Source organism: Scyliorhinus torazame, chromosome 4 (assembly GCF_047496885.1).
Source record: "Scyliorhinus torazame isolate Kashiwa2021f chromosome 4, sScyTor2.1, whole genome shotgun sequence".
NCBI classification, from domain to species: Eukaryota; Metazoa; Chordata; class Chondrichthyes; order Carcharhiniformes; family Scyliorhinidae; genus Scyliorhinus; species Scyliorhinus torazame.
In genome coordinates, this window is record NC_092710.1 from 111,187,240 (window position 1) to 111,200,919 (window position 13,680).

Below are 13,680 nucleotides of genomic sequence, written 5' to 3' on the forward strand. Positions count from 1 at the left end.
TACACAATATTATAACAACACAAATAACAATGACCTATTTTATAAACAGAAAGTGAATAAATAATGGATAACAAAAATGAAAACTAACCCTAATTGGCAACTGCCTTATCACAAGTAACACTCTCCAAAAATATAATTTAACAGTCCAATATATAATTATCTGTAGCAACGACCTATACATATTATACAGTATATATTAACAACCCTGAGAGTCCTTCTGGTTCCTCCGCCCCCCCCCCCCCCCCCGATCCTGGGCTGCTGCTGCTGCCTTCTTTTTTCCATTCCATCTATCTTTCTGCGAGGTATTCGACGAACGGTTACCACCGCCTGGTGAACCCTTGAGCCGACCCCCTTAGGACGAACTTAATCCGCTCTAGCTTTATAAACCCCGCCATGTCATTTATCCAGGTCTCCACCCCCGGGGGCTTGGCTTCTTTCCACATTAGCAATATCCTGCGCCGGGCTACTAGGGACGCAAAGGCCAAAACATCGGCCTCTCTCGCCTCCTGCACTCCCGGCTCTTGTGCAACCCCAAATATAGCCAACCCCCAGCTTGGTTCGACCCGGACCCCCACTACTTTTGAAAGCACCTTTGTCACCTCCATCCAAAACCCCTGTAGTGCCGGGCATGACCAAAACATATGGGTATGATTCGCTGGGCTTCTCGAGCACCTCGCACACCTATCCTCCACCCCAAAAAATTTACTGAGCCGTGCTCCAGTCATATGCGCCCTGTGTAATACCTTAAACTGAATCAGGCTTAGCCTGGCACACGAGGACGACGAGTTTACCCTGCTTAGGGCATCTGCCCACAGCCCCTCCTCGATCTCCTCCCCCAGCTCTTCTTCCCATTTCCCTTTTAGTTCATCTACCATAGTCTCCCCTTCGTCCCTCATTTCCCTATATATATCTGACACCTTACCATCCCCCACCCATGTCTTTGAGATCACTCTGTCCTGCACCTCTTGTGTCGGGAGCTGCGGGAATTCCCTCACCTGTTGCCTCGCAAAAGCCCTCAGTTGCATATACCTGAATGCATTCCCTTGGGGCAACCCATATTTCTCGGTCAGCGCTCCCAGACTCGCAAACTTCCCATCCACAAACAGATCTTTCAGTTGCGTTATTCCTGCTCTTTGCCACATTCCATATCCCCCATCCATTCCCCCCGGGGCAAACCTATGGTTGTTTCTTATCGGGGACCCCCCCAAGGCTCCAGTCTTTCCCCTATGCCGTCTCCACTGTCCCCAAATCTTCAGTGTAGCCACCACCACCGGGCTTGTGGTGTAGTCCCTCGGTGAGAACGGCAATGGGGCTGTCACCATAGCCTGTAGGCTAGTCCCCCTACAGGACGCCCTCTCTAATCTCTTCCACGCCGCTCCCTCCTCCTCTCCCATCCACTTACTCACCATTGAAATATTAGCGGCCCAATAATACTCACTTAGGCTCGGTAGTGCCAGCCCCCCCCCTATCCCTGCTACGCTGTAAGAATCCCTTCCTCACTCTCGGGGTCTTCTCGGCCCACACAAAACCCATGATGCTCTTTTCAATCCTTTTAAAAAAAGCCTTCGTGATCACCACCGGGAGGCACTGAAACACAAAGAGGAATCTCGGGAGGACCACCATCTTAACCGCCTGCACCCTCCCTGCCAGTGACAGGGATACCATATCCCACCTCTTGAAATCCTCCTCCATTTGTTCCACCAACCGCGTTAAATTTAACCTATGCAATGTGCCCCAATTCTTGGCTATCTGGATCCCCAGGTAACGAAAGTCCCTTGTTACCTTCCTCAACGGTAGGTCCTCTATTTCTCTACTCTGCACCCCTGGATGCACCACAAACAACTCACTTTTCCCCATGTTCAATTTATACCCTGAAAAATCCCCAAACTCCGCAAGTATCCGCATTATTTCTGGCATCCCCTCCGCCGGGTCTGCCACATATAGTAACAAATCGTCCGCATACAAAGATACCCGGTGTTCTTCTCCTCCTCTAAGTACTCCCCTCCACTTCTTGGAACCCCTCAACGCTATCGCCAGGGGCTCAATCGCCAGTGCAAACAATAATGGGGACGGAGGGCATCCCTGCTTTGTCCCTCTATGGAGCCGAAAATATGCAGATCCCCGTCCATTCGTGACCACGCTCGCCATCAAGGCCCTATACAACAGCTGCACCCATCTAACATACCCCTCTCCAAAACCAAATCTCCTCAACACCTCCCACAAATAATCCCACTCCACTCTATCAAATGCTTTCTCGGCATCCATCGCCACTACTATCTCCGTTTCCCCCTCTGGTGGGGGCATCATCATTACCCCTAACAGCCTCCGTATATTCGTGTTCAGCTGTCTCCCCTTCACAAACCCAGTTTGGTCCTCGTGGACCACCCCCGGGACACATTCCTCTATTCTCATTGCCATTACCTTGGCCAGGATCTTGGCATCTACATTTAGGAGGGAAATAGGTCTATAGGACCCGCATTGTAGCGGGTCCTTTTCCTTCTTTAAGAGAAGCGATATCGTTGCTTCAGACATAGTCGGGGGCAGTTGTCCCCTTTCCTTTGCCTCATTAAAGGTCCTCGTCAATACCGGGGCGAGCAAGTCCACATATTTTCTATAGAATTCGACTGGGAATCCATCCGGTCCCGGGGCCTTTCCCGCCTGCATGCTCCTAATTCCTTTCACCACTTCTTCTACCTCGATCTGTGCTCCCAGTCCCACCCTTTCCTGCTCTTCCACCTTGGGACATTCCAGCCGATCCAAAAAGCCCATCATTCTCTCCCTCCCATCCGGGGGTTGAGCTTCATATAATTTTTTATAAAATGTCTTGAACACTCCATTCACTCTCTCCGCTCCCCGCTCCATCTCTCCTTCCTCATCCCTCACTCCCCCTATTTCCCTCGCTGCTCCCCTTTTCCTCAACTGGTGTGCCAGCAACCTGCTCGCCTTCTCCCCATATTCGTACTGTACACCCTGTGCCTTCCTCCATTGTGCCTCTGCAGTGCCCGTAGTCAGCAAGTCAAATTCTACATGTAGCCTTTGCCTTTCCCTGTACAGTCCCTCCTCCGGTGCTTCCGCATATTGTCTGTCCACCCTCAAAAGTTCTTGCAGCATCCGCTCCCGGTCCTTACTCTCCTGCTTCCCTTTATGTGCCCTTATTGATATCAGCTCCCCTCTAACCACCGCCTTCAGCGCCTCCCAGACCACTCCCACCTGGACCTCCCCATTATCATTGAGTTCCAAGTACTTTTCAATGCACCCCCTCACCCTTAGACACACCCCCTCATCTGCCATTAGTCCCATGTCCATTCTCCAGGGTGGGCGCCCTCCTGTTTCCTCCCCTATCTCCAAGTCTACCCAGTGTGGAGCGTGATCCGAAATGGCTATAGCCGTATACCCCGTTCCCCTCACCTTCGGGATCAACGCCCTTCCCAGCACAAAAAAGTCTATTCGCGAGTAGACTTTATGGACATAGGAGAAAAACGAGAACTCCTTACTCCTAGGTCTGCTAAATCTCCACGGGTCTACACCTCCCATCTGCTCCATAAAATCTTTAAGTACCTTGGCTGCTGCCGGCCTCCTTCCAGTCCTGGACTTCAACCTATCCAGCCCTGGTTCCAACACCGTATTAAAATCTCCCCCCATTATCAGCTTTCCCATCTCTAGGTCCGGAATGCGTCCTAGCATCCGCCTCATAAAATTGGCATCATCCCAGTTCGGGGCATATACGTTTACCAAAACCACCGTCTCCCCCTGTAGTTTGCCACTCACCATCACGTATCTGCCCCCGTTATCCGCCACTATAGTCTTTGCCTCGAACATTACCCGCTTCCCCACTAATATAGCCACCCCCCTGTTTTTCGCATCTAGCCCCGAATGGAACACCTGCCCCACCCATCCTTTGCATAGCCTAACCTGGTCTATCAGTTTCAGGTGCGTTTCCTGTAACATAACCACATCTGCCTTAAGTTTCTTAAGGTGTGCGAGTACCCGTGCATTCTTTATCGGCCCGTTCAGCCCTCTCACGTTCCACGTGATCAGCCGAGTTGGGGGGCTTCCTACCCCCTCCCCTTGTCGATTAGCCATCCCCTTTTTCCAGCTCCTCACCCGGTTCCCACGCAGCTGTATCTCCCCCAGGCGGTGCCCCCCTGCCCATCCCCTCCCATACCAACTCCCCCCTCTCCCCAGCAGCAGCAACCCAGTAATTCCCCCCTCCCACCGCCCCCCACTAGATCCCCCGCTAGCGTAATTACTCCCCCCATGTTGCTCCCAGAAGTCAGCAAACTCTGGCCGACCTCGGCTTCCCCCCGTGACCTCGGCTCGCACCGTGCGACGCCCCCTCCTTCCTGCTTGTCTATTCCCACCATGATTATCATAGCGCGGGAACCAAGCCCGCGCTTCTCCCTTGGCCCCGCCCCCAATGGCCAACGCCCCATCTCCTCCACCTCCCCTCCTCCCCCCATCACCACCTTTGGAAGAGAGAAAAGTTACCACATCGCAGGATTAGTACATAAAACTCCTCTTTCCCCCCTTTTTAACCCCCCTCTTCGCCCCCCACATTCGCCCCACCACTTTGTTCAAACGCTCTTTTTAATAACCCGCTCATTCCAGTTTTTCTTCCACAATAAAAGTCCACGCTTCATCCGCCGTCTCAAAGTAGTGGTGCCTCCCTCGATATGTGACCCACAGTCTTGCCGGTTGCAGCATTCCAAATTTTATCTTCTTTTTATGAAGCACCGCCTTGGCCCGATTAAAGCTCGTCCTCCTTCTCGCCACCTCCGCACTCCAGTCTTGATAAACGCGGATCACCGCGTTCTCCCATTTACTGCTCCGAGTTTTCTTTGCCCATCTAAGGACCATTTCTCTATCCTTAAAACGGAGGAATCTCACCACTATGGCTCTTGGAATTTCTCCTGCTCTCGGTCCTCGCGCCATCACTCGGTATGCTCCCTCCACCTCCAACGGACCCGCCGGGGCCTCCGCTCCCATTAACAAGTGCAGCATCGTGCTCACATATGCCCCGACGTCCGCTCCCTCCGCACCTTCAGGAAGACCAAGAATCCTCAGGTTGTTCCTCCTTGCGTTGTTCTCCAGTGCCTCCAACCTTTCCACACATCGTTTCTGATGTGCCTCATGCATCTCCGTCTTCACCACCAGGCCCTGTATGTCGTCCTCATTCTCGGCTGCCTTTGCCTTCACGACCCGAAGCTCCCGCTCCTGGGTCTTTGTTCCTCCTTTAGCCCTTCGATCGCCTGTAGTATCGGGGCCAACAGCTCTTTCTTCATTTCCTTTTTGAGCTCTTCCACACAGCATTTCAAGAACTCTTGTTGTTCAGGGCCCCATGTTAAACTGCCACCTTCCGACGCCATCTTGGTTTTTGCTTGCCTTCCTTGCCGCTGTTCTAAAGGATCCACTGCAATCCGGCCACTTTCTCCTCCTTTTTCCATCCGTATCCAGGGGGGATTCCCTTCTGGTTTACCGCACAGTGTTTTTAGCCGTCAAAATTGCTGTTGGGGCTCCTATCAAGAGCCCAAAAGTCCGTTTCACCGGGAGCTGCCGAAACGTGCGACTTAGCTGGTCATCGCCGCACCCGGAAGTCTCACAACAAGCAATATTAATACCCTAATACTACTTTCTATATAATAAACGTATCACTACTGGCCAATACTTAACTAAGGAAGAGCCCACCAGGTCAGGGAAACAAATGGCTTGTCCAATCAGATCTGGCCCGCGGGATTCAAAAGGCTGCTACAGGTCGGTGGCTAGGTGTCTCTACCGGATAGCGATCGTTGGATTCAAATTTACTGTTGCCGGTTGCTGGTCTTGCGAAGGTCTCGAGCAGGCGAAGAGGAGAGAGAGAGAGATCTGAACTTGGCCCCTCACTTTTATAGGGCCCAGGGGCTTCCCGCCTCCCGGGGCGGCCCTTAACCCTGAGTCCCAAGTGATTGGATCTGTCCCCAATCCCTGGGGTCGATGTGTCCAATGGTGAGGCGATTCCTCGATCGAGGGGTGGTCGTTCACCTGTCTTTGTTTCGGCCACTGCAGGCGCCGACGGGTCTGGCCCGGTATTCAATTGCTAATATGTTGCAATTGTTCCCGGGGATAGCCGATTTAACTGTGGATGTCTGAATAGATGGACTGCAAACAGTCCTGAATGCAACTGCAAATACCTGGGTTGATGGGCTGTTGATAGCCCTGAGTATCGATCTGGGCTAACTTCCCCAGAGCCGAATATGCGATACTGTCTGCAGCTGCCTGCTTGTGTCTTCTTAGCTGCTTTTCCCAGCAGTCTTTCGGGTTAGCCATTTTAAACTGGGTTTTGGCCAGATTAATCGGAACGCAGCCAGTTTAGAAGGAATTCGCGACGGACCTGGCACCACATCTGTTGGGAGAGTTTAATGAAGCACTGGAGAAGGGGGAGTTGCCTGAGACGATGAAGCAGGCAGTAATCACACTAATCCCCAAAAAAGGGAAGGATCCGATGGAATGTCGGCCGTATAGACCCATATCACTATTGAACACGGATGTGAAAGTATTGGCTATGTTGTTGGCGGGGAGGATGGAGGGCTGTGTCCCGGGGGTGGTTGCAGAAGATCAAACAGGCTTCGTGAAGGGCAGGCAGCTCGCGAGTAATATAAGACGGCTGTTGAATTTGGTGATGAATCCGTCGAGGGCTTTGGTACCGGAGGTGGTGGTGTCCATGGACGCGGAGAAAGCATTTGATCGAGTAGAGTGGCGGTACTTGTTCGAAGTTTTGGGAAGGTTTGGGTTTGGGCCGAGATTTGTGGCATGGGTGCGGTTGCTGTATGTGGCACCAAGGGCGAGGGTGAGGATGAATGATAAAAGCTCACGAATCTTTGACATACACAAGGGTACGAGGCAGGGGTGCCCGCTGTCGCCGCTGCTGTTTGCGCTGGCCATAGAGCCATTGGCGCTGTCTCTTGGGGGCTCGGCAGAGTGGCAGGGGATATTCCCATACCAGCCTCTCCAAACAGGCACCGGAATGTGGCGACTGGGGGCTTTTCACAGTAACTTCATTGAAGCCTACTTGTGACAAGAAGCGATTTTCATTCATTTTCATTTCAAGTTTACTGATCCCAACTTTCTAAAAACTGAATTTAAATTCTCAACCTGTCCACGGAGAGAGACTTGAACTTACATTTGCAGGATTACTAGGTCATGAACATTCTCACCTTCTGCCATGCCCAGCACAATTGGCATGCAAGGTTTGCTGCTGCATCTCACAAATTGGTCATACCGCATACAGAATGCCCAATTCCAACAATAGCATGCATAATGTCCCTGACCATCTGAAAGCTCCAAACCTTAGCACTAGCACTGACAGATACTGGCCTTCGAAGAGAAGTTTACAAGACACATTCAAAAATAACTTGCATTTATACAGTACCTTTAATGGAGTTAAACATCCCAAGATGCCTCATAAGAGTGTTATCAGACAACCTAAAGGTTGATGTGGGGCAAAGTGTCACAGACTGCACCGACTGTGGGGCAAGTGTCACAGACTGCACCGACTGTGGGGTAAATTGTCACAAACTGCACCGACTGTGGGTAAATTGTCACAAACTACACCGACTGTGGGTAAATTGTCACAAACTGCACCGACTGTGGGGTAAATTGTCACAAACTGCACCGACTGTGGGTAAATTGTCACAAACTGCACCGACTGTGGGTAAATTGTCACAAACTGCACCGACTGTGGGTAAATTGTCACAAACTGCACCGACTGTGGGGCAAATTGTCACAAACTACACTGACTGTGGGGCAAAGTGTCACAATCTACACCGACTGTGGGGCAAAGTGTCACAAACTGCACCGACTGTGGGTAAATTGTCACAAACTGCACCGACTGTGGGGCAAAGTGTCACAAACTACACCGACTGTGGGTAAAGTGTCACAAACTACACCGACTGTGGGTAAAGTGTCACAAACTGCACCGACTGTGGGGCAAAGTGTCACAAACTACACCGACTGTGGGTAAAGTGTCACAAACTACACCGACTGTGGGTAAAGTGTCACAAACTACACCGACTGTGGGTAAAGGATCACAAACTACACCGACTGTGGGTAAAGTGTCACAAACTGCACCGACTGTGGGTAAATTGTCACAATCTACACCGACTGTGGGTAAATTGTCACAAACTGCACCGACTGTGGGTAAATTGTCACAAACTACACCGACTGTGGGTAAATTGTCACAAACTACACCGACTGTGGGTAAGTTGTCACAAACTACACCGACTTCCGCAGATCATCACAAACTGCACCGACTGTGGTGCGAAGTGACACAAACCACACTGACTGGGAAAAAATTGACAGATCTAGGACACTTGCAACCCTATATTCAATTCAAATTCATTCCACTCATGCAGAATAAACAGTAAAATGAAAAACGGGGACATTTGAACCATTTCGAGGATGCTATTGGGAAACTAGGAATGTGCGACAAATCAGGGTCGTCTGGTCAACTCCATCCATATACCCACTTTTGTCTTGTATTCCTTAATGCTTTGACAAAGGGTCATCTGGACTCGAAGCGTTAGCTCTTTTCTCCCCCTACAGATGCTGCCAGACCTGCTGAGAGTTTCCAGCATTTTCTCTTTTGGTTTCAGATTCTAGCATCCACAGTAATTTGCTTTTATCCCTTAATGCTTTGGTTGGCAAAAATTTATCAATCTCAAATTTAAAATTAACAAATGATCCAGCATCAATTACCATTTTCTAAATAGAATTTCAACATCTACAACCCGTTTATAGTGTTCCACTGTGTTTTCTAATTTCACTACTGGCTCTTTAGACTGTAACTCCTTGTCCAGCAGGCACTTTGCACACAGCAGTGTCCCACAATAGTAATATGATCAGACCAGATAAACGGTTTGATATTTTTGGTTGAGGGCTAAATATTGGCCTGGATACTGGAGAGAATTTTCTTCCCCTTCTTCAAATAATGCAATCTTTCATGGGAATATTTCATATTTGATGAACTTGTTGGAATATTTTGAGGATGTTACTAACAAAATTGATAAAGAAGAGCATCAGGGGCGAAATTCTCCGGTATCAGCGCGATGTCCGCTGACTGGCGCCCAAAATGGCGCAAATCAGTTGGGCATCGCGCCACCCCAAAGGTGCGGAATGCTCCGCATCTTTGGGGGCCGAGCCCCAACCTTGAGGGGCTAGGCCGGCCCCGGACGAATTTCCGCCCCGCCAGGTGGTGGAAAAGGCCTTTGGTGCCCCACCAACTGGCGCGGAAATGACATCTTCGGGCGGCGCATGCGCGGGAGCGTCAGCGGCCGCTCATGGCATTCCCGCACATGCGCAGTGGAGGGAGTCTCTTCCGCTTCCGCCATGGTGGGGACCGTGGCGAAGGCGGAAGGGAAAGAGTGCCCCCACGGCACAGGCCCGCCCGCGGATCGGTGGGCCCCGATCGCGGGCCAGGCCACCGTGGGGGCACCCCCCGGGGCCAGAATCAACCACATTGATGTTAGCCAGGAGTCGCATGTCAGTCAGACAGCGACTATGTTTATGAGAATATGGTTCAGTTGTCAAGTTTCTCGCAACCTGCAAGCTGAAAGGATTTTTTGCCGCCCTCGTCTGTTCTCTCTGCGTGTCGCTAAAAAACAATACATTTAGGACCACTCTATGAAGCATGTGAAAGCAGGGCTGGCATTAGGAACCATCCCAGTCATGTTATGATCGAAATGTTCTCGGGAATGTAGTAACACAGGGAATGCTAACTGAAGGACGTGGTTTTGTTAAGCTAGTAGCTGGCTGTTTTTACAAAACAGTTGAGGTGCATAAGTGACGGGCAGTGCCGCATCATGGCTGTCAGTGAGGATTGAAATGTGCAATTCTGTCGAACAGAGGCAGTGCAGCAACATCCAAATATGTTCATCCTTCATCTTAATAGATCAGCTGAAACAGGCAATTGAAAGGAATAGGGTGTTGCAGGCATAAAAGGAGAAATTACAGGAGGCTGTCCATGAGTCAAAGGTGTTTTGTTCAGAAATGGCAGGGGACAGAGTATAAACAAAGCTAGAGGTGGAGCACAGAAATCAATAGCTAGAGATTTGACGATGCTTTTCCCTTCTTCTGTGGGAGGGGGTGGGGGAGGCAATCTGGGGATTGAGGGCCTCTCTGCTGGGGGGTGGATTTGGGGCCGATTTGCAGTGAGGAGGTGGGAGTTGGGCCTCGGATGGTCTCGACCACTGGGGTGGTGGACCATACGGTGGGCCAATGGGGACCCCCTCAGCCCACTATGTGGTCCACCATGCCAGGGCCATGATTGTCGAGTCCACAAGTGGTTCCCGGCTGTGGTGACCGGAGAATCGTGGGAGGACAGAGCATAGGGTGCTGGGCCCGCTAAATAGATGCAAATGGGTCGTATTGCCGTGCGGTGTGAAATTCATTCCCGCCGTCAACGGGTTTTAGAGCATGGCATTTGGCGGCGATCGAGATTTTCCCCCGTCATTCGATTCAGCGTCCTATCAGGCAACACATTCCGTGCATCAGTGGGATGGAGAAACCCGCCCAATGTCTGCAATCATTTCAGTAAGGCAGTTCAGAGATATCTTGAATTAGAGCTAGCTTAAAATCTTTCAGTGAATCCTAAAGGGTTGTAAAATCCATTTCTTCCATCAATTCAAAGAAGTAATTTTAAATGAGGGATACTTAACTGTTTGCGGACATCCAACACTGTTACATTGTCATGGATATTGTTGAAGCTTAGGGTGGTTTTCTGGGGCGAAATTCTCCGGAAACGGCGCGATGTCCGCCGACTGGATCCCAAAACGGCGCCAATCAGACGGGCATCGCGCCCCTCCAAAGGTGCGGAATGCTCCGCATCTTTGGAGGCCGAGCCCCAACATTGAGGTGCTAGGCCGACGCCGGAGGAATTTCCGCCCCGCCAGCTGGCGAAAACGGCCTTTGTTGCCCCGCCAGCTGGCGCGGAAATGACATGTCCGGGCGGCGCATGCGCGGGAGCGTCAGCTGACAATTTCCCACGCATGCGCAGTGGAGGGAGTCTCTTCCGCCTCCGCCATGGTGGAGACCGTGGCGGAGGCGGAAGGGAAAGAGTGCCCCCATGGCACAGGCCCGCCCGCGGATCGGTGGGCCCCGATCGCGGGCCAGGCCACCGTGGGGGCACCCCCTGGGGTCAGATCGCCCCGCGCCCCCCCCCAGGACCCCGGAGCCCGCCCACGCCGCCTTGTCCCGCCGGTAAGGTAGGTGATTTAATTTACGCCGGCGGGACAGGCAATTTATCGGCGGGACTTCGGCCCATCTGGGCCGGAGAATCGAGCGGGGTGCCCGCCAACCGGCGCGGCGTGATTCCCGCCCCCGCCGAATCTCCGGTGCCGGAGACTTCGGCAACCGCCGGGGCGGGATACCCGCCAGCACCCGGCGATTCTCCAACCGGCGGGGGGTCGGAGAATGTTGCCCCAGGTTTCAATTTATCTGGTGTTTGCTGAGAGTTTTAGTCGCAGCTTAGATCTCAGGTGTGCAATTTTCAGCTCATTGAGAGAAGATTAGCCAATGTAAGGTAGGCTTGCAATTTAAGCAGAGAAAATGCTAACTCCGTCATTCATTGCAAGGAGTATAGGTGGGACTCAATCTCAGTTTGAATTATCTGAGGGAACAGAAGCTCAACAATTGCATAGTTTGAAGCTAGTTGAAGGATCTACAGTGCTCCTCTCAGATTCTCGTGGTAAAACAAAGCAATCAGCAGAATTAGCTGAGAAGTATTGAGAAGGTAACCAGAATAAGGGGCTGAGGCATCCACAGGTAGTAAATGAAAATCTTGGGCGGGATTCTTCCCAACCGGCGCGATGTCCGCCGACCAGCGCCAAAAACGGCGCAAATCAGTCCGGCATCACGCCGCCCCAAAGGTGCGGAATTCTCCACATCTTGAGGGGCCGAGCCCTCACCTTGAGGGGCTAGGCCCGCGCCGGACTGATTTCCGCCCTGCCAGCTGGCGGGAAAGGCCTTTGGTGCCCCGCCAGCTGGCGCGGAAATGACTTTGCCGTGCGGCGCATGCGCGGGAGCGTCAGCGGCCGCTCACGGTATCCCCGCGCATGCGCAGTGGAGGGGGTCTCTTCCACCTCCGCCATAGTGGAGACCATGGCGAAGGCGGAGGGAAAAGAGTGCCCCCATGGCACAGGCCCGCCCGCGGATCAGTGGGCCCCGATCGCGGGCCAGGCCACCGTGGGGGCACCCCCCGGGGCCAGATCGCCCCGCGCCCCCCCCCCAGGATCCCGGAACCCGCCCGCGCCGCCTTGTCCCGCTGGTAAGAGAGGTGGTTTGATTTGTGCCGGCGGGACAGACATTCCAGCAGCGGGACTTCGGCCCATCACGGGCCGGAGAATCGCCGGGGGGGGGGCCCGCCAACCGACGCGGCGCGATTCCCACCCCCACGAATATCCGGTGCCGGAGAATTCGGCAACAGGCGGGGGCGGGATTCACGCCAGCCCCCGGCGATTCTCCGACCCGGCGGGGGGTCGGAGAATCCCGCCCCTTATCTCTGATAATAATTGGAACACTGGGAAGAATTAGTGACGTTCCAGAGGGGCAGACCTCTTGGGGGAAGTACGAAGTACAACTGAGTGCATAACACACTTAGCTATAGACCATATTAATAAGTTAATAGTGTTTTATTTAAGCTTATTATATGTAATCTTCTTTTCCCTTAAAAAGTGGAATCTTGTGGCGTAGTTCCATTGGTTAAAATATGGTGTTTTGATTTCTCTTTAAATGTTGATCAGATTGTAACAAAATATTCTTTATTATCTCTTTATATCTTCTATGCTTTAAATTGAGAATTTTCATACTTGCAGCCCCTGGAAGAAATGGCGACTTCAGGATCTCCTTTATACCACACAGATGTGGAGCAACTGCAGTTGTTTGCAAATAAAATTGATAAATCTTTGACCTGGGAAAGCAAACAGGATGGACCCTCTCACAACCCCGTGTAAGTAGTTTAAGGATATATTTCTTTGACCTTGTCATCCAAAACTGGGTTACTCCACACTAAGAAACACTGCATGGCCTCACTTCCCCATATCGCAGTAACCTCCTCCATCTCGACAGCCTGTCCCTATCACTCCACTCTTCAATTCTGGCCTCTTGTGGATCCCCCATGTCTTCAGCTGCCGAGGTCTTAATCCTTGGAATTCTCACCCTCAACCTCTCTTGCTCTTTAAGACAATTCTTCAAACCTACCTCTTTGACCAAGCTTTGGACACCGCTCCTAACATTTCCTGATGTAACTGAGTGTCAGATGTTGTCTGATAACACTCTTATGAGGCATCTTGGGATGTTTAACTCCATTAAAGGTACTGTATAAATGCAAGTTATTTTTGAATGTGTCTTGTAAACTTCTCTTCGAAGGCCAGTATCTGTCAGTGCTAGTGCTAAGGTTTGGAGCTTTCAGATGGTCAGGGACATTATGCATGCTATTGTTGGAATTGGGCATTCTGTATGCGGTATGACCAATTTGTGAGATGCAGCAGCAAACCTTGCATGCCAATTGTGCTGGGCATGGCAGAAGGTGAGAATGTTCATGACCTAGTAATCCTGCAAATGTAAGTTCAAGTCTCTCTCCGTGGACAGGTTGAGAATTTAAATTCAGTTTTTAGAAAGTTGGGATCAGTAAACTTGAAATGAAAATGAATG

The 13,680-nt window shown here is 51.5% G+C and overlaps 1 protein-coding gene across 2 annotated transcripts in view; it reads left to right on the forward strand.

Annotated features, from left to right (window-relative positions):
- LOC140410418 (interferon-induced, double-stranded RNA-activated protein kinase-like) overlaps positions 1–13,680 on the forward strand; it is a 179,348-nt gene that overhangs the window by 4,739 nt on the left and 160,929 nt on the right. For both annotated transcript variants that reach the window (XM_072498487.1, XM_072498488.1), the window contains exon 2: positions 12,843–12,976. In XM_072498487.1, coding sequence (XP_072354588.1) covers positions 12,855–12,976 — 122 coding nt within the window. In that variant the 5' untranslated portion in view covers positions 12,843–12,854. The remainder of the gene's footprint in view (positions 1–12,842; positions 12,977–13,680) is intronic.